Here is a 24,709-nt window from a genome sequence, read left to right as displayed (position 1 = left end):
TCAAAATAGACGTTGAATTTAATGTGATTCAAATGACATTTAGAAATGTACAATATATGACACTTGTAGAGATATTGTTCACACAGCTAGGCAGGGAAATACAGCAAGAAGTTAGATTTGAAACCTTGTGTGTGTTTAAACACGTGGAGTTTAAAGGGTCAGAATTTATCCCCTCTGATTAAATTTGTCCCTCTCACCTTCGAATAAAAAACTACGGTGTGGCTGCTTAAAATTACAAACAGGTGCAATAACCTGTTCATTACAGTGTCATCTTAATGTTTAAATATTTAAACATAAAAAACTGAGACACATGAATCAAAGCTAAGGCTAGTGGTCGGGGTCGCTGTTCCTCTGCCAGGCCGTCTGGTCCATACACTGAAATCTGTAGCGCAGAAACCTCACACGGGGCTTCATGTGGAAGTCAGCAGGTATCTTCCAGTTCCACATTTTCTGCACCTGTCAGGAGGAGAATCTGATTATGATCATTGAAACATAGAGTCCAATCTCACACACAAAGAATGCAGGTTTTCACTCCAATCCAGCAAACGTTCAGCAGATACACAGGCTTCTTTTTGGTTGGAATAAAAACCTGGAGCTGTTTGTTTCCTAGCCATTGTTCAGATAAGAATGCACTAGAGCAGTTTACACACCTGGTTTATCCTCTACATCTTACTGTATGCTATCGTAGCACAGCAGCTTCGCCCGGGGCTTACTGTGTTCCCCAGTCATGAAAATAATCTTTGAGCTGATTAATTGTACAAGTCTTTATTAATATGTCCATTTAAAGTGTATTGTAGTTAAATCCCTTGATAGTATCATGATAGGAAGCTTTGAGACCCACCTTCAGGACCCTGACCAGATGTGTGGTACTGTTCACCTGCTGAAACTGGACAGAACAAACAAAACCAGCAAGAGAAAAGAGCTATTGAGGATCTGTTTAAAGACACATTTCACCTGATTTACCAACAAAATACAGCAACAATTCAGAACAGAAGATAAAATAAGACAAATGGTGTGGAGAAGAAGTATGTAGGTCTGATCTGAGGAAGGTAACGTATGACAACCTGGAGAAAGAGTTGAAAACAGCAGATACTTCATGAGGGCTAGTGGGTCTAAATGTCAGCCAGTCTGGGCTAATTAATCAGATATTGAAAGATTAAAAGTGAAGGACTCTTACATGTAGTCAAATTTGATTATATACATTTCTTAACATTTCTTTCAAATTTCAAGATAGAAATGTTTACACAAATAACATTTCTGCAATTTTCCTAAAACATAATTTTTCCATTTTAATCTAGACAAAAATAAACCTGATAGTGAGGTTTGTGTTCTGTCCCTCTATAGTCAAAACCCTGACAGACAAACAAACATCCTTACATCCAACACTCAGAGCGTATTGGGTGTGAGGGCTCACGTGAGCACACACTTATCAAAAACATGTGAAACTAACTCCTTTTGAAGGGCAAAAGCATGTGTCCAGTGTAGGTGATGATCATAACTAACATTAGCCTTACCAGCTGCTTGTGTCTGTTCAGTAGCACCAGGTTGGTCTGTGGAGAAGTGAAAATTAGTGAAGAGTAATTTATTATTAGTAGTATTGATATTTCCTGATAGTTTTCTTCAATTACTTTAATGAACACTAAACTTACTTAGACCCCTAAGAGTCCCTTGAGGTTCAGCGACAGCTGGAAAACAAACAGAAATGTAAAAATCCTGCAATGTTTAACTTCATCCACATTCAAACATCGTCTCATAGCCCGACTGACCAACCTGTTCCCGTAGCATGTGTGTGTGAGGAGACTCCAGCTGGATCCCCTGTGACTGAACAAAGCGTTATTAAGCATCTATGAGCATGAATGAACCATCCATGACTGTTCTGACTCCTGTATGATGTCTGATTTTAAACTCCACTTACCTATGAGCTCCGTCTGAGCCATGCTATAATGTGTCTGTGAGGCATCTAAAAAAGGGGTTTTGATCAAAGAATCTCAGCAGTCACTCAGCATCTCAGCTGTGAGATTTTTGAAAAGCTCAGTGAAATATTCTTTAGTGTATAAATCAAACTCACCTGTAAATCCAGCTCCATTATCAATCACAGAATCTGTGTTTGAGAAGACAAGCTCATTATGAAACAACTGCATATGTGAGTCAATAGATCCATCACTCAGGGCTGAATGTAAGGGGACTTTACCTGTATGATTTGAGATTCCTTCAGTCACACCAGTGCTTTCATACCCTGTGAAAGATTACTTCAGTTAGTAATGGAAATGACTTTCCTGCTATACGACAGTAAACAACCACATTGAGTATTGAACAGTGACCGTGTCACCCCAGGATCAGTTAGGGATTATAACAGAATAAATGTCAGCTTGTTTTAGTAGACACCACCGTTATTTTCAACCTTTAGTGGATTAGAGATTTAAGGATTATTTCTTGAGCATCAATAAAATTAATCTTGTGGGATTAGTTTTTTTGTTTGTTTGTTTGTTTGTTTTTTTGATAATGCTGATTAATTCCTCTCAGCTTACTGTCTCTCTGTACATCTTTAACCCATTGTACAAATATATTAATATACAGACAATTATATAAATGTGGCTCATCTTCTGCTCTGGACCAAGAAACTGCACAAAGAGTTTAAATCCTAAAGACCAATTCGGAAGTCAGAGAGAAATTCAGAAGGCTGTTAAACAAGAAATAGTAAAAAAAAAAAAAAAAAATGATCATAGGATAAAGATCAAATATTCTTACATTAAATCACATCTAGTCGTAAACCAGGAAGCATGATATGGTTATGAAATGGTTAAAAACAAATAAGTGAACATTGCAGACCGAAAGAATAAAATTATTTGAAAACTAAAATGAAACTTTAGCTGTTGTTGTTTTTTTTTTTTTATCACTATAACAAAAAATGTGCGTCTTATTGTACAGAAATGTCTAGTCAGCAAATACAAACCTAATGTATCTGGAGGTGTAGAACTGTAGATGGACTCACTCATGACTGAAACATAATAGCAGACAGCAGTGATATGAAATGTGTGACTGATTAGTTTTGTGTGTACTTTGGCATGAGTTTGATCCCATGTGCATAATCTTACTTGTTATGTCAATCTGTCTGTGTCCATTGGTCACCGATTCGCCTTGTAAACCTGCTAAACCACAACTTAGTAATTTAATACATGTTAAACTCTACAGTTGAAATCTTTTAATACTTTTGTTATAGCCTATGTTTATGATCCCTATATGAAATGTACCTGTCACGTCCGTGTGTGTTCCCACACCTGCAGCGTGTGACGTGACCGCAGCTTCCGCTTCAAGCAGAACATTAGAAGAGCTTAGTGATATGTTAGAGCTAGTACTGTACTGTAATCTACAGGTCGAAGGTCACAATATATCACATCTTTGACCTCTGCAATATTTAGCAGACTTACAGGGGATGTCTGTGAGTGGGCTAATGGTGGGGTCCTTAACATCCAGGGTTTCTGCTGAAAAAACAATGGAAACATCTAATTTATGATCTCCAGCTGTTACCCAGACTCTTATTACAGATTTAAGCCTCAGCTAAAACTCTTTGGTATTTAAATGATGCAGGACACAGTTATACTGGTGGGTTAATGAAATAGTGCTACAGAGGAGAATGACCAGCGACATGGTTGTTTCATCTGCTTTTGAACTCACCCATGTCTGTGTGTGTTATGAGTCCGTGGTGTTCACCTGCTGAGATGAGAGCTGTGCCGATTAAAGGGAAGGGTTCACTTCTTTTTTATTTCACTTCAAATGTTTTGTTATTGAAATATATGATCTGTTGTTATGGAGATTCAGGCTAATTAGATCCTTTCTTTGTATTTGTAATATAACATTACTATATAAAATAAAATAAGATCATTATGTGGGCAGATGCAGTACAGAGAAAATATCTTTGCTGTGTGTTATGTAGCAATAAAACATGAACATAAAACATTTACCTAAAACAAAAAAATCTCACCGTGATGACAAAATATAAAATAATCATTTTCTTTAAACTTCTGACTACAGTTTGGTCTGATGTGTCGTTTATAGGTTACATACTTGTGTAAAGGTGAATGCTGGTCCCAGAGGGATCACCTGTAAAACACAACACAACACACTTGGCTTTGTACTTTCTTTTTTCAAAATGTTAATTATTTTTAATTTAATTTATACCTTTGTGTGTGTCTATAACTGGTCTGAGACGGCCATTGCCTGTAAGACATGAGAGAATGACAAAACACAATTATTTGTAAACCAATATTTTGCTCAGTGACTTCAGTCCAGCATTAGAGCTTGTTTCGATTATAGCTTACCGTTTATACTGGGTGTATCAGCACCATCTGGGGACCAGAAGCAGTAGAATTAACCTAAGCACTCTAATCATTCTATCAAAACTAATCATTATATAAATCTTTCTATACAATTGAGGGTTAAGGGCCTTGCTTGGGGGTCCAAAAGTGGCAGCTTGGGATACCTGGGATTTGAACTCACAACCTTCTAGGCTAACACCTTAACCACTAAACTACCACATATCCCATATATCAAACATAAAAACTAAAAACTATACTGTATCAAACCTAAAAACGAATCACTATTTCAAACTTACCACTATATCAAACCTAATCATTAATCACTATATCAAACTTAACACTAATCACTATATAAAGACTAATCACTATAACAAATTTTCCTTCCTACCCTCCTACATCCCTAAACAAAACCGTTTTTTTTAATTAAGGACTCACCTGTCATTTCTCCAGGGGAGTAGAACTGAACACCATTGTCAGAGGTCACTGAATAATCTAATCATATCATTATAATGAGACAAGTGAAAGACAACAACCTCTTCAATTTTGTCATGTTTTTGTACAGTTTGTATATAGATGAACATGTTTACCATTGGCAGATGCAACTGGCCCATTTCCTTCAGAGTGAGGAGCCGAGTGAATGTCTGAGTGTAAGAACAGAACGTTTAATGGAACATTATTACAACATATGAACATTCTGGGTCCTGTTTCCCAACATCATTGTAAGGTTAAGATCATCATAACTAGTAGAGAAGTGTTCAGTGTGTAGTCACTTAACAATGATCTTTGCAATGCTTTTGGGAAAACGAAGCCCAGAATATTATTCAGATATGACAAGGAAAAGGATTAGCATTATTATTGTAATCTTATAATTATTGGACTTTATTTGATTCTTAATAATACAAACCTAATATTAATCATTTAAATCTTGGGGAAAGCCATGAAAGATGAAGTATGTATACAGAAAATTCTGAAAAATCCCTCACCTGGAGGAGCTGAGCTGATAATGGCTGGGAGTTCAGGATCCATTGAAGCTCCTGTAAGAGAACTACCAATGAGAAACAAGGCAACCCAAATCTGATTCACACCAGGTTCCTCAGAAAAGAAACACCTACCCTGAAAGTTTATTTTGTGATGCACAATGGGTCACTAACCTGTTGATTCTACCTGGAAAGCAAGTCCCATGTGATCTGCTGAGATAGCATGATTGATTAGACATGTGGGCAAAACATCTGAAGGAGCTTCAGTGAGGTCTGAAGACATACCTATAATGTCGGTGTAGGGATCTGGAGCAAAATTGTCCCCCAGGCCGCCTGCACAGAGACACCATGACACCATGTGGGTTTCAAGTAGAAGAGACAAAAAAGTCATTTACTGTAGCAGCACTTTAGGAGCAAAAGCAATGCTCACCCATTAAACCGATAAGGAAGTCATGGCTGGAATGGTCTATAATACCTGGACAGTAAATAGACACAAAAAGCTTCAGCATCTGCGTCTTGATGAAATTCATGATGTTACACAGATCAGAAATTCAGAGAACTGTTACTGCATACATTCTGCTAGAATACTAACACAGAGGTTTCCATTCAAGACATTTAAAATAAACACATTTTTACAACAAGGGGTTCCTGAATTCCCTGAGCAGTGTAAGGACCAAAGTCCTCAACTCTTTACATACCTGTAATTTCCAGATTGGAACCAAATGATTCAAAACCACCTGAAAAATAAAACTTGTTACAGAAAACTACAAACACAACTGTTCTATAACTGAGGAGATATTGAACTGTGACATACCTGTTGAGTCTATCTGAGTCGTGCCCTCCATGAAATTATTCATGCCTGTGTAAGAACCATCCAATGAGGACGTCACACCACAATTTAATCATGCTTAGTCCAATATCCACAAAATCTCATAAGAAAGTATTAGATAATGAAGTAAATACATAGTAAAGTCTTTAATCTCAGTAATTGTTTAATGTTCTCACCTGGGTGTCCTGTCTCTTCCCCATTAATGAGTTGTTTGTGTCCATTACCTGGAGTAATAAACCTTAATCACAACTGTTGCTTTCAACATGATCACCTTTTTTTGATGATGGAATGATTGTCCATCATACGTACAACATACCAAACTTCATACTCACCATTAGCTTCAGTCTCTGGTTTCTCTAATACTGACTCTGAGCCTAAACGTACCATAAAAATCATAATGTTAAATGTCAGCGTGAACTGTAGAAAAATACAGTATTTCACACTGTGTCCTTACCTGGAGCTTCAATCTGAGATCCAATATGAAGTGTATGGATTTCACCTAAAGGAACAGAACTACATTACAGGATTGTTTTTACCATCAGGCTGCTGAAATAGAGCAGGAAATGTTCTCATACCATTGTCACCATTTTCATGTATTGATCCATCCGTAGTTGCTGCTTCTGACCATACACAGACACACACAAAGACACACACACACACACACACACACACAAACACACACACAGAGACACACACACACACACAAACACACACACAGAGACACACACACACACACAGACACACACAAACACACACACAAACACACACAGAGAGACACACACACAAACACACACACAAACACACACACACACAGACACACACAAAGACACACACACAAAGACACACACACACACACACAGAGACACACACACACAGACACACACACAGAAACACACCAAGACACACACAAAGACACACTCACACACAGACACACACGCGCGCACACACACACACACACACACTTAGAAAGAAATACTCTAGCATTGCAGTGAAGGAAGTAGATTGATGTCTGCATGCTTCATTATACCTTCTGTTTGCGACTGGACTTCAGAGGACACAAAAGCTGAACCACTTGTCTGATCTGGTGACATCAGACTTGACACATGGCTTGAAGCAACATCGCCTGATGACACATGGCTCAGTGAAACTTGGCTTGGTGAACCTAAGGAACAAAATAGATGGGCTCTTATCTCACACTAAAGTACAAAAATCCTGAACAAAATAATAAATCTACTACATTAATGTGTATGTGTATGTAACATACAGTTAGATAAATACCATGAGACTCTGAGTGTGAGTGTGGAGCATCCGCTGCACCTGCAAACAGAACACTCAGTGGAGTCTGTATTGGGATTTAACTAAGAATTGAAATAAATTGTTAATAAATTCTTAGCAATGCTTAAGTTAAAAAAAGCCATTACCAGGTACTTTTGACGTTGAGCTCCAGTGACCAGCCACACTTAAAACTGCAACTAAAATAACATCTTTCTCAGTTACATCTTAATTCACCTCTTTCACCTCCAAGAACCCATAGGAATGGATATGAATAGATATCCTCTTTCCTTATTTCATTTGTTGTTGTTTTTTTTTCAAGAAAAGCTAGCTAATTCCCATCAACGTCTAATTATTACCAAGCACAGCAATGGAAAATGGAAAAATATCCACCAGCCCCTCCTCCCTCTCCCAAAATGTACCTTCAAAACTAATGAATATACTTCACATTTCACAAACATTGCCATCACTGTGAAGGTCATCTGAAACAGGCTCAGTTAACAACTTTCAGAAAATTGTTCTGATGTGTGGGCACCGTTTTCTCCTGAAGGACTTCAGATAAGGAGAGTGCATTATTTGGCTTCGTTTGGAAACCCTACAAAATCAGAGTTACCTTGAGAACCTGGGGGCAAGGCTTGGGAATCTCTTCCATTACTTCCTGTAAACATGTGAAAAAATGGTAAGGCAACTGCAAGACATTTCCTTTTGGATGGTTAAATAAAACAAAGCCACAATCTATGGCCGACATGACTTTCATTACCATCAGTACCAGTTGCTGTTGCTGAGCCACTTGATGCTGTAATGAGACATGAACTGCTGATGAACAGAATATATGCAATTTACATTTCAATACTACTTTGAAGATTTACAAATTTACACTGGTTCATTACACATAGCAATATCATATAATACATAACTGTTAAATATCTAATACATGATGGGAAGAGAACATGATCCCTATCATATTCTTGGCTTAAAATATAGCCAAGAAAAGTTGAAATGAACATCACTTTGTCCTCTTTGTGATCATCATATATCCTAAATAATTTTATTTTCTATTGCTGATTGGTGCATTGTATCTTACATCCAAGGCTTGTCTGTGCAGCTCCAGCTCCATTCACTTTGTAACCTAGGAAATAAGAAGATGGGGTCTCTTACACTCCATTTTCCTGAAAGCTAAAAGTACATTTTAAAAGACATGGGGTCACCGAATATCTATCAGACTCACTCAGGACCTTTTGGTCACTGAATACATGAGAAAATTGGGCTAATGGACTTGTTTCTTTGGTTAACAAATAGTGTTTACTCTCCTTACCATTTGGAGGTTCGCCCACCGGAGAAGTGCCAGGCAGAACAGTCACACCTTGAAGAGAACAAGCCCAGGCAAGGTTACAGTCCACTGAAATATCTTTTAGCACACACTCAACCATATGTAACTCAAAGCTTCCTTTGTAAACCCCACAAGACTAATTTCAGTTTTCCTGCATGTACAAATGCATGGAAAAAGATGCAGACTTTCCTTGAGCTGTTGGCATGGCTTTTCATAGCCATTGGCATAATTGTCCACATACCTGAGCCCTAACCAGATTAAAGAATGATTGACTTTGCCCACTCGGCAGTAAAGAAAGCATAAGCTGTGCCCACTGAGCTGCTTTTCACAGGTTAGGGGGTTTAGTGTTCTCCCAAATCCCTAGGAGATCTGTCCCCAAAGCTAAAAAGAGGATTAGCATCATCTTACCAGGGCCCTTGGGCACCATTGTGGCTTGCTGGGCTCCAGCTCCTGTTGAGAAAAAATCCAGAGAAACAAGAAACATATCCTTGAGGTTCTGCAAGATCAAATCTTGTTGGAGCAGTTGGTTCGGTTCTTGTTGGGTCAGTAAGCGCAGGACAATGCCACTCTGTCAGACTTACAAGAACTTCTGCATTGTAAGTAACGGCAAACAAAGCAAGCTTGTGCAATTATGTATTTAAAGTGAATTATGACTGTTTATATGGTACTCTTAATTAGGTTTATGTTTATTATTCTCATTTTAGATATGATACTCAAGATCTCACCTTTATCAGCATATAAAATTATTTTAAAAATATGTTTATGTGAGAAATATCAATCCCTGCCTTAAGTGTTCTTAGATTATTATCATAACACATTATCCTTAGGTCCACAAATATGAAATATAGTAATATTTAACTAATATTGCACTAATATTTATTGAACCAGTTGAAGCGCAAATTATTAACAGCCTCTGAGTCGTAAGTCTAGCCTTTACTACAGTTAAATATTAATGTCTTGTTAACTCATTCTACAATACCATGACTTGCAGTATTAATTAAGATAATTTACATTATTAACATATTTAAATATCTTTATGTACACAATGTGGATTAACCCGAACTACCCTTATTAAGTAACTTGTGACAAACCAGTACTAGCAAAAAGATACTGGTTAAAATAAACTCATTTCACTGAAGCTGTGTTATGAAGCCACACAGGGAGTGTGGTTTTATATCACACAACATCGGTGGGACTGCAACATGGAACTAAGAGCGGTCTTTTGGCCAACTTAGAGTATAGACCTGATTTTTTATTTATCTTTCAAGAGGTTTCATTTTGAGACAGAGGGCAGAAAAACAAATAACATGAAAGCATATTAAATTGTCAGGACTCATACTATAGCACAAGGTCAATTCTTTATTAATACTGCATCATTGTATTAAATAAGAGAATGAGTAAACATTGTGTTAATACCTAACAGTTATTACTTATTACTGACTTTTCTGGTGACATAATGAATGTGCATCCTTATCTCCTGATGAGTGCCTGCATTCATACATCATTAAGTCAGCATTAGTTAAATATTAAAACATCTCTTATTAGTGGGCCTTATTATTACAGTTCCGTTATTATTTTTGATCTAGTCATCATTAGATTTGAACACGCAAAAGATATTATAGATACAAAGCCAAGGAGTAAGGTTAGCCTATTAAACCATGGGTGAAGTTTTTAGTTTTGGTGGTAAGTTTCTAACTTGTCACCCACCCTTCATATGTTGACCTTTGGAGTCATCATCATCTGAAAAGAAAGGGGAGATGGATACAGTTTATAACAACTGTTCACAAGTCTTTCACTTTTCCGATGATTTCTTCTTTAGTTTAGTTCATTCCTCTTGGTCACTCTTTTTTACACATAACTTGTCTATTTAAAGTAGAAACAGAAGTGTCCTTTGTGGTGCCTATGATTATCTCAACACACACATTTTGTATGGTGTAGTTTTAATTCTTGTTTTCATTTTTTATCTTTAAGGTAAAGTGGAGTAAAACCACATTTTTGGATGTTCACAGTTCACAGTTATTATATTATTAATCTTATTGCTAGGTTTATTGTTGTAGCTAACATCTGCACTAATTATGTTCAGTTTATACTGACATGTGTGAGAACAGGATTGTCTGTGGATGCTCATCACACTGAAAGTAGATCTTTATTTCCTACCCTCTTCCTCCTCCGAGAGCTCTTCCTCACCCTCTTCTGCTTCAAAATCATTTTCCTCTGGTTCTTTGTCTGGAAAGAGAGATTCATGGATAACACTTTAAATAATTTCTTTTTTTTGTATCAGAGCTTGAGGATGTACATAGTGTTAGCTGTGAAATATATTGTACACCATCATACCTTCAACTGGAGCAGCTACAACTGCTGTTGCCAGGAAGACAAATGCTACTGAAGCAATTAAAAGATTTCTGCAAAAGTAAAACATATTAAGTAGGATATTATGTAAAAATCGGACACAACCAAAACATTCACAGGCTTCACAGCACATATCAGGCAACTCTGCAGAAATATGGATTGTTTTAAATTCAGATAAACTATTCTTGTCTATCACATATAACATGTTCTATGTGTTTCGTTTTAATATGCAGAGATTAAAAAGAAATGTGAAATCAATGTAACAAGCAGATGAACTCATTCAGGTCATATTTTACATCAAAACACAATATACTTTTAAATATCATATATTAAATATCAAATATTGCAAAAAAAATTGCAATATCAAATATTAAAATTCAATACACATCAAACACAACAAAGCAGACTGTGAATCTGATTAGAGCAGCATGCAGTGTATTATTCTGAGGTTCAAAGCTGTATGTTATACATAATCAGTAGCAGTAGCCTTGCTAAACACATAACTCCCTGTTTGAGGCATCAGACATCATTACTTATCATTACCACATGCTAATCTATTTTTTCTTGATTTGGTTAATTAAGGGAAATATTTATTAGTGTATTTACTGACTTACCGTGACAACATCTTTAGTACAGGTCTAAGTGGGAAACTCAAGAACAGACATAGAGCAAGAGGCACACAGGTTTTTGACTTCCCTATGCTCCAGTGGGCACAAATATTTGTTTTATACCCTCCCATCCCCCATCTTGGTAAGGGGCAGGACTTTATTTCTAACCCCAGCCCTTATCAGTCTAGCTATTCCCACTGTTTATGAAAGTATGATCCAAAATAAAAAAATATATATTTGATGACATTTGGGACAAACATTGCATATCTCCAAATCATGCCTATAATTATTTAATGTTTTGTATTACAGCATCAAGAATGCACAGATTAATGGAAGTCTGTAAACTCTTAACATGTATTCTATGTACAGAAACTCTAACATGAATGAAATCAGCTGGGGGGCTCTACCAATCAAAACTCCCTCTCTCTCTCTCTCTCTCTCTCTCTCTCTCTCTCTCTCTCTCTCTCCCCTCTCTCTGTCCCCCCCCCCCTCTCCCTCTCTGTCTCTCTCTCCCCACCCTTTCTCTCTCTTGCTCCATCTCTCTCAGATTTTACTGTCACTGTGTAGTCAGAAACGAGTGACACCAGGAAGTTGTATAATGAATGTACTGGAGAAACTGCACTGGTCCTCTAGGACCAACTTGCTAACTAGGTGACCTAGTTAGCAAGACCTTAAAGTGCTGATTATAACTGGTTCCTTCTGTGGTGTTGTGTCCAAACCTTTCTTTCCTGGACCCATTGTCTTTGGTCAGCAAAGGATTCTTATATATAAGATCTTATACTGACTATCCAGGAGTAGTATTACTACAAGGGATGTTTTTTTACTTGAGGACATCTTTCCATATGCATTAACAGTATCAGTACAGCTTAATGCATTAATGCTGCTTTTCTGTTACTGAATACCTGCTACCTTGGCAGAAGATTGCATTCCCGTTCCGCTTGCCACAGTAACAGGCAAGCTTTCTGCCTTAGAATGTAATTAATGAGAGCAGGTACCATATTTATTTATTTAATAAGCTCTCTGTGATGAGCTGCTTTACTTCAGACAGGCTGTCATTGTTCCATTGTGAAATGTAATGCTCTGTATTCTTTTACATGTTTGTGTTATGAGTAAAAGATTCCATCTCCTATTATTCTCAAACTTCTTCCCATTGATTCTTTATCAGTTTGCTGTGAACTGACTCAGAGGTTTCCTGACACCACAGTTGTTTTGAACCTCCGTGTACAAGCTGGCTTTAGAGTAAACTGTTCCTTTGGAAATGAGAGCTCAAATCTGCCGCACAAGATTAAATGACCAGGTTCAGAGGTGAGGATGTATAGAAAGGCTACATTATTACATGCAAGAGGGGTCTGCTGGTCATTTTGCCAAGATTTCTCTTAGCCAGATTTGTGTCCTATGCTTCTCTGGCTTCCTGCAGGCCTGCCTGCTCCAGGACAATGGCCCTCTGTAATGTGATGAAACCATAGCAGCTCTGGAGTCTATCTTGGGTGATGAGATTAGATCCCAAATCCTTGGTGCTGGTTCCATCCAGTTTGGCTGAGGTTAGGGGTCAGCCACTGAGGTTATGTCTCTGTTCACACAGAGTTTGGTGTGCCATGTTGACAGAATTAAAGGGGCAGAATACAAGATGTTTTCCTGGAAATTCACAGGCTTGGCAAATGTATAAATCACACAACAAAGATCCACAAGTGTTTTATTATTAGGTTTCCATGCTGAAGTACAACATGCTGGGAGTATGAGACACTAACTGAAGAAAATTAGCATTTTCACAATTTTCTCATGCGTACAGACTATTTCCTCTGTTCTTGTGTTTCAACAACATCTCAAGCCTTGTTATAAACAATCTTTTATCTTGGTGGTCAGGAGACAGCTCTGCTCCTTTAGAAGAGGATGCTTTGTTTAGAAACAAGATCTGCCTGAAATTATGGGACAAGTGGTGTTTGAGTACCCAGGATATTCTGTATATAATCACTCTGGGAGGAATCCAATCTGCAATATTGCTTGACTGATGGTATAAGTGTGGGCAGATTCAGGTAGACATTATGATTAATCACGGTGTCAGATTGGCTTTCTGCTCTCCATCACATCTCACATGAACTTAAATGCCATTATTAAAGTGTTAAAGCTCATGAAAATGATCAAAATCAAAATGAAGCTCAATATGATATTATTAAATACATTATCATATCACTTTATATACTCTACAATATAATATGAACAAATAAGTTTGATGGGTTTTGTGATGTTTTCTGTCAGTAGATTGTATTGGTTGATTAAATACATTTTATTTGTATAACACTTTAAACAAAACAGACATTTTATCAAACGTATATTTGATGAACCATGTACTACATCCGTATTATAAAAAAAATCAATATTCTAATAACATACGTAACTCAGTTCACTAAAAAAACGGAACAAGATGTGTGACGCTATGGAAATGCTCCTGCGAGACGGATACTTGAAGCACTTTGCTCTTGGAATAGCTTTGACCATTCCAAGAGCAAAGACTAAGCAGAAGGAGGCTACTGACAGGGGCTGAAGAGCTCCTACTCTTTTGAGTTAATGCTAGTAGAGAAGTCAATTTTCTTATTGGATGCCTGACTCCCCACAAAAGCAACATCATTGGGTCACATGTACCTCAGCCACATGTACCTTAAGGGTAGCAGGGTCAATCCCTGCTGAGAGGAATTCCATAGAGGAAAAGGGGAACTCCAGCACTGTACCAACAATACATTTACATTTACAGCATTTGGCAGAGGCCCTTACCCAGAGCGATGTACATAAGTGCTTAAATCTCTAACATTGAATACATTAATGCTGGCTCACTAGGTTACATACTTAAGATACCATGAGTTTAAAACATTGTTCAGAGTTACAATGAAAAAGTGTCAAAGTTTTTTTGTTTTTTTTAAATATAAATGCAATACAGTGGACTAGGTTCAATTGGCATTGTTTGCACAATGATGCCAGTTTCCTTGTGAAGGGAGCACTGGAACTCAGTAGTGTCTCATCAACCTCATCTGGGAGATTGGAATCTATGAGTTAAAGTTTCCAAATCTCTTGCCGGGGTTATAGATTGACCCCTGCACTTGAGACAGAAGGTCTCTCCAGATGGGAAGCTCCCAAGGAGTGACACCCAGAAGAGACATTAGGTCTGAGAACCAAACTGGACAGTAAAGAGCCACTAATAATAGGTCCAGATACAGATAAAGACTGTGTGAAGGTGTGAATGTAGCCCACCCTTGTGGTTAATGTAATAGACCAACCTAGTTTTGTCCATGCAGACCAACCAATGGTAGCCCCTCAGTTGTTGAAGGTAGTTTTCAATGCTAGAAACACTGCTTTCATCTTCAGCCAATTTATGTGACAAGAAAGAGTAAGGTTCAAGGTTGGCAGAAACACCCCTTGAGGGCATCAAAAGAGATCAGATACACAATATAATGGTGTACTCAGACCCACTCCAAGGGGTTAGGTACATTTGTGCACTCACAAATGTCAGGTCATCAGTCTCTTCTTCAGAGAGTCACTTCCACCTTTAGCCTCTCTCCAAACCTGTGCCAGATCCACAATTGAACAGTTTGACATTGTGATTATGTGCACATAAGCTGAGTAGAGATTGCTCCAAGTTCTCAACACCTCAATATGGAGATTAGAGAAGAATGGGAGATTTTTTGTCGGGAGGTTGTGCATCACGTGTCATCTATCTTTGAATTGACAACCACTTCTTGCATGTTTGGCCAATCTAAATTATGCTTAGCCACAGAAGGAGTCACAAGCTCATGCAGTTCCTCAATGTGGCAGATTGAGGAAGCTTCTCTGCTGATGCCCCCACATGCATGCCCACACTTCCCCTGAACCATATGCAGACAGCAATGGTTCCTATATTAGATTAGAAGAGATCACAGAGCGAGCTTCTGAATCCGGAACAGGACCATTCAAGGTTAAGAAGGTGAGGCACCACTTCCAACAATTTATCCTGCAAATCCTATGATCAGGTCCCAAGCCATGAGGTGCAGATGTACTGTTTTCTCACCATTTCAACAAATAAATGAACAATTGATGTAAAAAGCAAACAATCCATATAGACATATGGCTTCCTGAAGACAAAGGGTATTCCATGATGTTGAAGAACTTTCATGTGCTTCAGACATTTGCAGAAGTGTTGCTATAGAATTAACACCATAACAAACTGCTGACTTCCCTCTAAATGGAACCACATACAAAAAGCCCATGAAATGAAACTATATACAATATACTAAACCATATACAGTATAGTAAACCGTATACAGTATAGTAAACCGTATACAGTATACTAAACCGTATACAGTATACTAAAACATATACAGTATACTAAACCGTATACAGTATACTAAAAAACTTGCACTAATGTATGAAAACAATATACTAAAAACCATATACTAAACTCACATTAGAAAAACTATGAACTAAAACCATTTACTAAAAGCAAGTACTACAAGCAAGTACTAAATCCACTAAATCCACTAAAAGGTGTACAGTACACTAAAATATATATAGCATTGTTACCTCATTTATCTCATAATATTAATCCCAACATTTAATTATTATACAAATGCTCTATCCAGAAGAGGCTAAATTTACAATTCATGTAAAAAACCCTGTGAAATGAGTCACTGAGTGTGACTGAGAACCTGTATGTAAGGTAAAGGCAAACCTTTTCTCACAGATATCACTCCCAAGACCAGAAAAGACACTGAAAACCTCTTACACCGTAAATTAAAGTGTAATATTTCAGAAAAGTTTCTCGTGCCCTTCCTCGCCTTTTTGACTCTTTGGGAAAGTGGGACACTGAAGGCTGGGGCATGTAATACTTTTCCAGGGGGTCAGGCTTCACTGGCTGTCTGCATTTGGACATTTACTCTGGTTCTTCAGTGGCTCTCTGTATAACACTGGTTGGGAAATGAAATGGCTGGCCACTTGTACTGACTGGAAGTGAGTCGTGCTTGAGCTGGCAGGGCATGGGCTCTTTTGTTTCTGTGCTGTTTAGTGACTATTGTCTGTTCCTCCACCTCCTCACCCTCCCACCTTACTTGAGCACTAGGCTTGGACCACCAAGTTTAGTTGATATGTAATGTGAGTATGAGGCCCCTGGTCTGAGGACCATTTAGAGTCACACATGGAAATGTATTTCATTGAGAAAAGAAAAAAAATAGTTCTTAGATAATACTTTTTTGGTCTTGAATGAATGCTGAAACATGACCCAACTATAAGGTTATTTCTGTGATCTGATAACATTCACCTTCAAACGCACAAACGCTTATGATATGCACTCACAGTTGACCAATTACAATATAAGCCCACCCAGACAAGTGCAGGCCTTGCAGACGTGCAAAAAGTAGTTCCTGGTGATTGGATGTTCATATCTAAATCAAACTTCTCTAATGTGCATACAGTAAATCAAGAAAATAATATAGGAAAGCCATCGCCCAAAGTAAAAAAATTTATAAAAAAAATGTAAAAAGCTACTCTTAATTAAGTAAATAATTAACTGTAACTGAATCTTATTTTCAATTTCAATTTTTATAATTATCCAACAATTCATTATATGTGTATTATATAAACAATATGAGGTTACATTTACCCAAATTAGTGTCTGTTCTGTTTTACGGCTTTGGAGCTTCTATTCTAGTGATATGTTCAAATACTTTTGAGTTGAAGTATTCAGTTAATCTGAATGTGTGTTATGGGGGGTAATATAGAAATTCTACGATATGGTGGGACCAGAGGCATGGGGTTTTGGGCATCGGGACCGGTTTCCCAATGCACTAGGATCTATTATGGTTGGACTGGGCACAGGAGGTGCAGGAGGTGGTGGCATGGTGCACATCCAAAGACATATTGGGCAAACAGGACCTCTCATGAAATGGCAAATGTGCTACAGTAGATGCCTGGGTGGCCATTGGGGACTGAGGTTTGGGCTTCATTATGAGTCTAAGCAGGTTGCTGGAGCTTGAGGGGGAGAGGCCAGGGAGATTGGTCATCGAGGGGTGTGATATATGGCTTTGTCAATCTACCAGTGGATAGGATCCACAATGCAGAAGGAGGGACTTGCCTGCTTGGGGTCTGGACCAGCGGATATAGGAAAAAGTGCCAGCTTTGTTAATCAATGCACTAATTAAAATGAGCAAAGTCTGTGTGTATGTGTCTGTGTGTATGTGTCTGTGTGGACGTGTCTGTGTTTATGTGTCTGTGTGTACGTGTCTGTGTGTACGTGTCTGTGTGTACGTGTCTGTGTGTACGTGTCTGTGTGTCTGTGTGTACGTGTCTGTGTGTATGTGTATGTGTGTACATGTCTGTGTGTATGTGTCTGTGTTTATGTGTCTGTGTGTATGTGTCTGTGTGTACGTGTCTGTGTGTATGTGTCTGTGTGTATGTGTCTGTGTTTATGTCTGTGTTTATGTGTCTGTGTGTACGTGTCTGTGTGTATGTGTCTGTGTTTATGTGTCTGTGTGTACATTTCTGTGTGTATGTGTCTGTGTTTATGTGTCTGTGTGTATGTGTCTGTGTGTATGTGTCTGTGTGTACATGTCTGTGTTTATGTCTGTGTTTATGTGTCTGTGTGTACGTGTCTGTGTGTATGTGTCTATGTTTACGTGTCTGTGTGTACGTTTCTGTGTGTATGTGTCTGTGTTTATGTGTCTGTGTGTGTGTCTGTGTGTACGTGTCTGTGTTTATGTGTCTGTGTTTATGTCTGTGTTTATGTGTCTGTGTGTACATGTCTGTGTGTATATGTCTGTGTTTATGTGTCTGTGTGTACATGTCTGTGTGTACGTGTCTGTGTTTATGTGTCTGTGTGTATGTGTCTGTGTGTATGCGTATGTGTATGTGTTTATGTGTCTGTGTGTACGTGTCTGTGTGTACGTGTCTGTGTTTACGTGTCTGTGTACGTGTCTGTGTTTATGTCTGTGTTTATGTGTCTGTGTGTACGTGTCTGTGTGTATGTGTCTGTGTTTGTGTTTATGTGTCTGTGTTTACGTGTCTGTCTGTATGTGTCTGTGTTTATGTGTCTGTGTTTATGTGTCTGTGTGTATGTGTCTGTGTGTACATGTCTGTGTTTATGTCTGTGTTTATGTGTCTGTGTGTACGTGTCTGTGTGTATGTGTCTGTGTTTGTGTTTATGTGTCTGTGTTTACGTGTCTGTCTGTATGTGTCTGTGTTTATGTGTCTGTGTGTATGTGTCTGTGTGTATGTGTCTGTGTGTACATGTCTGTGTTTATGTCTGTGTTTATGTGTCTGTGTGTACGTGTCTGTGTGTATGTGTCTATGTTTACGTGTCTGTGTGTACGTTTCTGTGTGTATGTGTCTGTGTTTATGTGTCTGTGTGTGTGTCTGTGTGTACGTGTCTGTGTTTATGTGTCTGTGTTTATGTCTGTGTTTATGTGTCTGTGTGTACATGTCTGTGTGTATATGTCTGTGTTTATGTGTCTGTGTGTACATGTCTGTGTGTACGTGTCTGTGTGTATGTGTCTGTGTGTATGCGTATGTGTATGTGTTTATGTGTCTGTGTGTACGTGTCTGTGTGTACGTGTCTGTGTTTACGTGTCTGTGTACGTGTCTGTGTTTATGTCTGTGTTTATGTGTCTGTGTGTACGTGTCTGTGTGTATGTGTCTGTGTTTGTGTTTATGTGTCTGTGTTTACGTGTCTGTCTGTATGTGTCTGTGTTTATGTGTCTGTGTATACATGTCTGTGTGTATATGTCTGTGTGTACGTGTCTGTGTGTACGTGTCTGTGCGTATGTGTCTGTGTTTATGTGTCTGTGTGTACGTGTCTGTGTTTATGTGTCTGTGTGTATGTGTCTGTGTGTACGTGTCTGTGTTTATGTGTCTGTGTCTATGTGTCTGTGTGTATGTGTCTGTGATTATGTGTGTGTGTACGTGTCTGTGTTTACGTGTCTATGTGTACGTGTCTGTGTGTACATGTCTGTGTTTATGTCTGTGTGTAGGTGTCTGTGTGTACGTGTCTGTGTGTGTGTCTGTGTTTATGTGTCTGTGTTTATGTGTCTGTGTTTATGTATCTGTGTTTATGTGTCTGCTCAACTCAACTCGCTCCTTTTATAATTCTGACCAGGTGTCTGTGTGTACCTGTCTGTATGTATGTGTTTGGGTGTATGTGTCTGTCTGTGTGTACGTGTCTGTGTGTACATCTGTGTGTATGTGTCTGTGTATACGTGTCTGTGTGTATGTGTCTGTGTTTCTGTTTATGTGTCTGTGTTTACGTGTCTGTCTGTATGTGTCTGTGTTTATGTGTCTGTGTATACATGTCTGTGTGTATATGTCTGTGTGTACGTGTCTGTGTGTACGTGTCTTTGCGTATGTGTCTGTGTTTATGTGTCTGTGTGTACGTGTCTGTGTTTATGTGTCTGTGTGTATGTGTCTGTGTGTACGTGTCTGTGTTTATGTGTCTGTGTCTATGTGTCTGTGTGTATGTGTCTGTGATTATGTGTGTGTACGTGTCTGTGATTACGTGTCTATGTGTACGTGTCTGTGTGTACATGTCTGTGTTTATGTCTGTGTGTAGGTGTCTGTGTGTACGTGTCTGTGTGTATGTGTCTGTGTTTATGTGTCTGTGTTTATGTGTCTGTGTTTATGTATCTGTGTTTATGTGTCTGCTCAACTCAACTCGCTCCTTTTATAATTCTGACCAGGTGTCTGTGTGTACCTGTCTGTATGTATGTGTTTGGGTGTATGTGTCTGTCTGTGTGTACGTGTCTGTGTGTACATCTGTGTGTATGTGTCTGTGTATACGTGTCTGTGTGTATGTGTCTGTGTTTGTGTTTATGTGGCTGTGTTTATGTGTCTGTCTGTATGTGTCTGTGTTTATGTGTCTGTGTGTACGTGTCTGTGTGTATATGTCTGTGTTTATGTGTCTGTGTGTACGTGTCTGTGTGTACGTGTCTGTGTGTACGTGTCTGTGTTTATGTCTGTGTTTATGTGTCTGTGTGTACGTGTCTGTGTTTATGTGTCTGTGTGTACGTGTCTGTGTGTATGTGTCTGTGTGTATGTGTCTGTGTGTACATGTCTGTGTGTACGTGTCTGTGTGTACGTGTCTGTGTTTATGTGTTTGTGTTTGTGTCTGTGTGTACATGTCTGTGTGTACATGTCTGTGTGTATGTGTCTGTGTGTACGTGTCTGTGTGTACATGTCTGTACATGTCTGTGTGTCTGTGTGTATGTGTCTGTGTGTACGTGTCTGTGTGTATGTGTCTGTGTGTACATGTCTGTGTGTACGTGTCTGTGTTTATGTGTCTGTGTGTATGTGTCTGTGTGTACGTGTCTGTGTGTATGTGTCTGTGTGTATGTGTCTGTGTTTATGTGTCTGTGTGAACGTGTCTGTGCGTACGTGTCTGTGTGTATGTGTCTGTGTGTATGTGTCTGTGTGTACGTGTCTATGTTTATGTATGTGTGTGTATGTGTCTGTGTGTACGTGTCTGTGTGTATGTGTCTGTGTGTACATGTCTGTGTGTCTGTGTGTACGTGTCTGTGTGTATGTGTATGTGTGTACATGTCTGTGTGTATGTGTCTGTGTTTATGTGTCTGTGTGTACGTGTCTGTGTGTATGTGTGTACATGTCTGTGTGTATGTGTCTGTGTTTATGTGTCTGTGTGTATGTGTCTGTGTGTACGTGTCTGTGTGTACATGTCTGTGTGTATGTGTCTTTGTTTATGTGTCTGTGTGAACGTGTCTGTGTGTACGTGTCTGTGTTTATGTGTCTGTGTGTATGTGTCTGTGTATGTCTGTGTTTATGTGTCTGTGTGTATGTGTTTATGTGTCTGTGTGTACGTGTCTGTGTGTATGTGTCTGTGTGTACATGTCTGTGTGTATGTGTCTGTGTTTATGTGTCTGTGTGTACATGTCTGTATGTACGTGTCTGTGTTTATGTCTGTGTTTATGTGTCTGTGTTTATGTCTGTGTTTATGTGTCTGTGTGTACATGTCTGTGAGTATATGTCTGTGTTTATGTGTCTGTGTGTACGTGTCTGTGTTTATGTGTCTGTGTGTACATGTCTGTGTGTACGTGTCTGTGTTTATGTGTCTGTGTGTACGTGTCTGTGTGTACGTGTCTGTGTTTACGTGTCTATGTGTACATGTCTGTGTGTATATGTCTGTGTTTATGTGTCTGTGTGTACGTGTCTGTGTGTACGTGTCTGTGCGTACGTGTCTGTGTTTATGTGTCTGTGTGTACGTGTCTGTGTTTATGTGTCTGTGTGTATGTGTCTGTGTGTACGTGTCTGTGTTTATGTGTCTGTGTGTATGTCTGTGTGTACGTGTCTGTGTTTATGTCTGTGTTTATGTGTCTGTGTGTACGTGTCTGTGTGTTTGTGTCTGTGTTTATGTGTCTGTGTGTACGTGTCTGTGTGTAGGTGTCTGTGTGTACGTGTCTGTGTTTATGTGTCTGTGTGTACGTGTCTGTGTTTATGTGTCTGTGTGTACGTGTCTGTGTTTATGTGTCTGTGTGTATGTGTCTGTGTGTACGTGTCTGTGTTTATGTGTCTGTGTGTATGTCTGTGTGTACGTGTCTGTGTTTATGTCTGTGTTTATGTGTCTGTGTGTACGTGTCTGTGTGTTTGTGTCTGTGTTTATGTGTCTGTGTGTACGTGTCTGTGTGTACGTGTCTGTGCGTACGTGTCTGTGCGTACGTGTCTGTGTTTATGTGTCTGTGTGTACGTGTCTGTGTTTATGTGTCTGTGTGTACGTGTCTGTGTGTACGTGTCTGTGTGTACATGTCTGTGTGTACGTGTCTGTGTGTACGTGTCTGTGTTTATGTGTCTGTGTGTACGTGTCTGTGTGTACGTGTCTGTGTTTATGTGTCTGTGTTTATGTGTCTGTGTGTACATGTCTGTGTGTATGTGTCTGTGTGCACGTGTCTGTGTGTATATGTCTGTGTTTATGTGTCTGTGTGTACGTGTCTGTGTGTACGTGTCTGTGTGTATGTGTCTGTGTGCACGTGTCTGTGTGTACGTGTCTGTGTTTACGTGTCTATGTGTACATTTCTGTGTGTACGTGTCTGTGTGTACACGTCTGTGTCTGTGTGTACGTGTCTGTGTCTGTGTGTACATATCTGTGTGTACATGTCTGTGTGTACATGTCTGTTTGTACGTGTCTGTGTGTACGTGTCTGTGTGTATGTGTCTGTGTGTACGTGTCTGTGTGTACATGTCTGTGTTTATGTGTCTGTGTGTACGTGTCTGTGTGTTTGTGTCTGTGTGTATGTGTCTGTGTGTACGTGTCTGTGTGTACGTGTCTGTGTTTATGTGTCTGTGTGTACGTGTCTGTGTGTTTGTGTCTGTGTTTATGTGTCTGTGTGTACGTGTCTGTGTGTTTGTGTCTGTGTTTATGTGTCTGTGTGTACGTGTCTGTGTGTACGTGTCTGTGTGTATGTGTCTGTGTGTACGTGTCTGTGTTTATGTGTCTGTGTGCACGTGTCTGTGTGTATATGTCTGTGTTTATGTGTCTGTGTGTACGTGTTTGTGTGTACGTGTCTGTGTGTATATGTTTATGTGTCTGTGTTTATGTGTCTGTGTGTACATGTCTGTGTGTACGTGTCTGTTTTTATGTGTCTGTGTGTATTTGTCTGTGTTTATGTGTCTGTGTGTATGTGTCTGTGTGTATGTGTCTGTGTTTACGTATCTATGTGTACATGTCTGTGTGTATGTGTCTGTGTGAACGTCTGTGTTTATGTCTGTGTTTATGTGTCTGTGTGTACGTGTCTGTGTGTACGTGTCTGTGTGTATGTGTCTGTGTTTATGTGTCTGTGTTTATGTATCTGTGTGTATGTGTCTGCTCAACTCAACTCGCTCCTTTTATAATTCTGACCAGGTGTCTGTGTGTACCTGTCTGTATGTATGTGTTTGTGTGTATGTGTCTGTCTGTGTGTACGTCTGTGTGTACGTGTCTGTGTGTATGTGTACGTGTCTGTGTGTATGTGTCTGTGTGTATGTGTCTGTGTGCACATGTCTGTGTGTACGTGTCTGTGTGTATGTGTACGTGTCTGGGAGTATGTGTCTGTGTGTACGTGTCTGTGTCTGTGTGTACATGTCTGTGTACGTGTCTGTGTGTATGTGTCTGTGTGTACATGTCTGTGTGTATGTGTCTGTGTTTATGTGTCTGTGTGTACATGTCTGTGTGTACATGTCTGTGTTTATGTGTCTGTGTGTACATGTCTGTGTGTACGTGTCTGTGTGTATGTGTATGTGTCTGTGTGTACATGTCTGTGTTTATGTGTCTGTGTGTACATGTCTGTGTGTACACGTCTGTGTCTGTGTGTACGTGTCTGTGTCTGTGTGTACATATCTGTGTGTACATGTCTGTGTGTACGTGTCTGTGTGTACATGTCTGTGTGTACGTGTCTGTGTGTACGTGTCTGTGTACATGTCTGTGTGTATGTGTCTGTGTGTAGATGTCTGTGTGTATGTTTCTGTGTGTACATGTCTGTGTGTACATGTCTGTGTGTACGTGTCTGTGTGTACATGTCTGTGTGTACATGTCTGTGTGTCTGTGTGTACGTGTCTGTGTGTACATATCTGTGTGTACTTGTCTGTGTGTACATGTCTGTGTGTATGTGTCTGTGTGTACATGTCTGTGTGTACATGCCTGTGTGTATGTGTGTACATGTCTGTGTGTATGTGTCTGTGTGTATGTGTCTGTGTGTACATGTCTGTGTGTACGTGTCTCTGTGAATGTGTCTGTGTTTACATGTCTGTTTGTACGTGTCTGTGTGTATGTGTCTGTGTGTACGTGTCTGTGTGTATGTGTTTGTGTTTACATGTCTGTTTGTACGTGTCTGTGTGTCTGTGTGTACGTGTCTGTGTGTATGTGTCTGTGTGTACATGTTTGTACATGTCTGTGTGTACGTGTCTGTGTGTATGTGTCTGTGTGTATGTGTCTGTGTGTCTGTGTGTACGTGTCTGTGTGTATGTACTATGTGTATTTCCATAAAAAACATGACCTGAGCTTTGTCTGACAACTCTTTTTTATTAGAATTGGTCCCT

At 39.1% G+C, this 24,709-nt stretch overlaps 1 protein-coding gene across 6 annotated transcripts; it reads right to left on the bottom strand.

Annotated features, from left to right (window-relative positions):
- On the bottom strand, positions 1 to 11,774 carry si:ch211-80h18.1 (uncharacterized protein LOC555593 homolog). Of its 6 annotated transcripts, none has more exons than XM_060897426.1 (40): positions 11,688 to 11,774; positions 11,059 to 11,126; positions 10,882 to 10,950; positions 10,432 to 10,464; positions 9,133 to 9,174; positions 8,710 to 8,757; positions 8,479 to 8,523; positions 8,155 to 8,190; positions 8,008 to 8,052; positions 7,544 to 7,594; positions 7,401 to 7,439; positions 7,150 to 7,284; positions 6,698 to 6,742; positions 6,577 to 6,621; positions 6,455 to 6,496; positions 6,299 to 6,346; positions 6,108 to 6,152; positions 5,992 to 6,030; positions 5,724 to 5,768; positions 5,579 to 5,626; positions 5,468 to 5,506; positions 5,300 to 5,350; positions 4,904 to 4,957; positions 4,752 to 4,808; positions 4,320 to 4,346; positions 4,180 to 4,218; positions 4,066 to 4,101; positions 3,676 to 3,726; positions 3,429 to 3,482; positions 3,252 to 3,308; positions 3,096 to 3,149; positions 2,954 to 2,998; positions 2,192 to 2,236; positions 2,069 to 2,101; positions 1,916 to 1,960; positions 1,771 to 1,821; positions 1,650 to 1,685; positions 1,515 to 1,550; positions 842 to 886; positions 1 to 456 (listed from the first exon to the last, which is right to left on the bottom strand). In XM_060897426.1, the coding sequence occupies exons 1-40, from the start codon at positions 11,696 to 11,698 to the stop codon at positions 422 to 424; spliced, it is 1,869 nt and encodes a 622-aa protein (XP_060753409.1). In that variant the 5' UTR covers positions 11,699 to 11,774; the 3' UTR covers positions 1 to 421. The 6 variants fall into 6 exon arrangements, with proteins under 6 accessions (XP_060753409.1, XP_060753410.1, XP_060753405.1 ...); XM_060897427.1 differs by having other exon boundaries at positions 5,468 to 5,503; XM_060897422.1 differs by having other exon boundaries at positions 5,468 to 5,626.
- Positions 11,775 to 24,709: the final 12,935 nt, after the last annotated feature.

Source organism: Tachysurus vachellii, chromosome 21 (genome assembly GCF_030014155.1).
Source record: "Tachysurus vachellii isolate PV-2020 chromosome 21, HZAU_Pvac_v1, whole genome shotgun sequence".
Lineage (NCBI taxonomy): Eukaryota > Metazoa > Chordata > Actinopteri > Siluriformes > Bagridae > Tachysurus > Tachysurus vachellii.
This window is presented reverse-complemented; position numbering and strand designations above follow the sequence as displayed.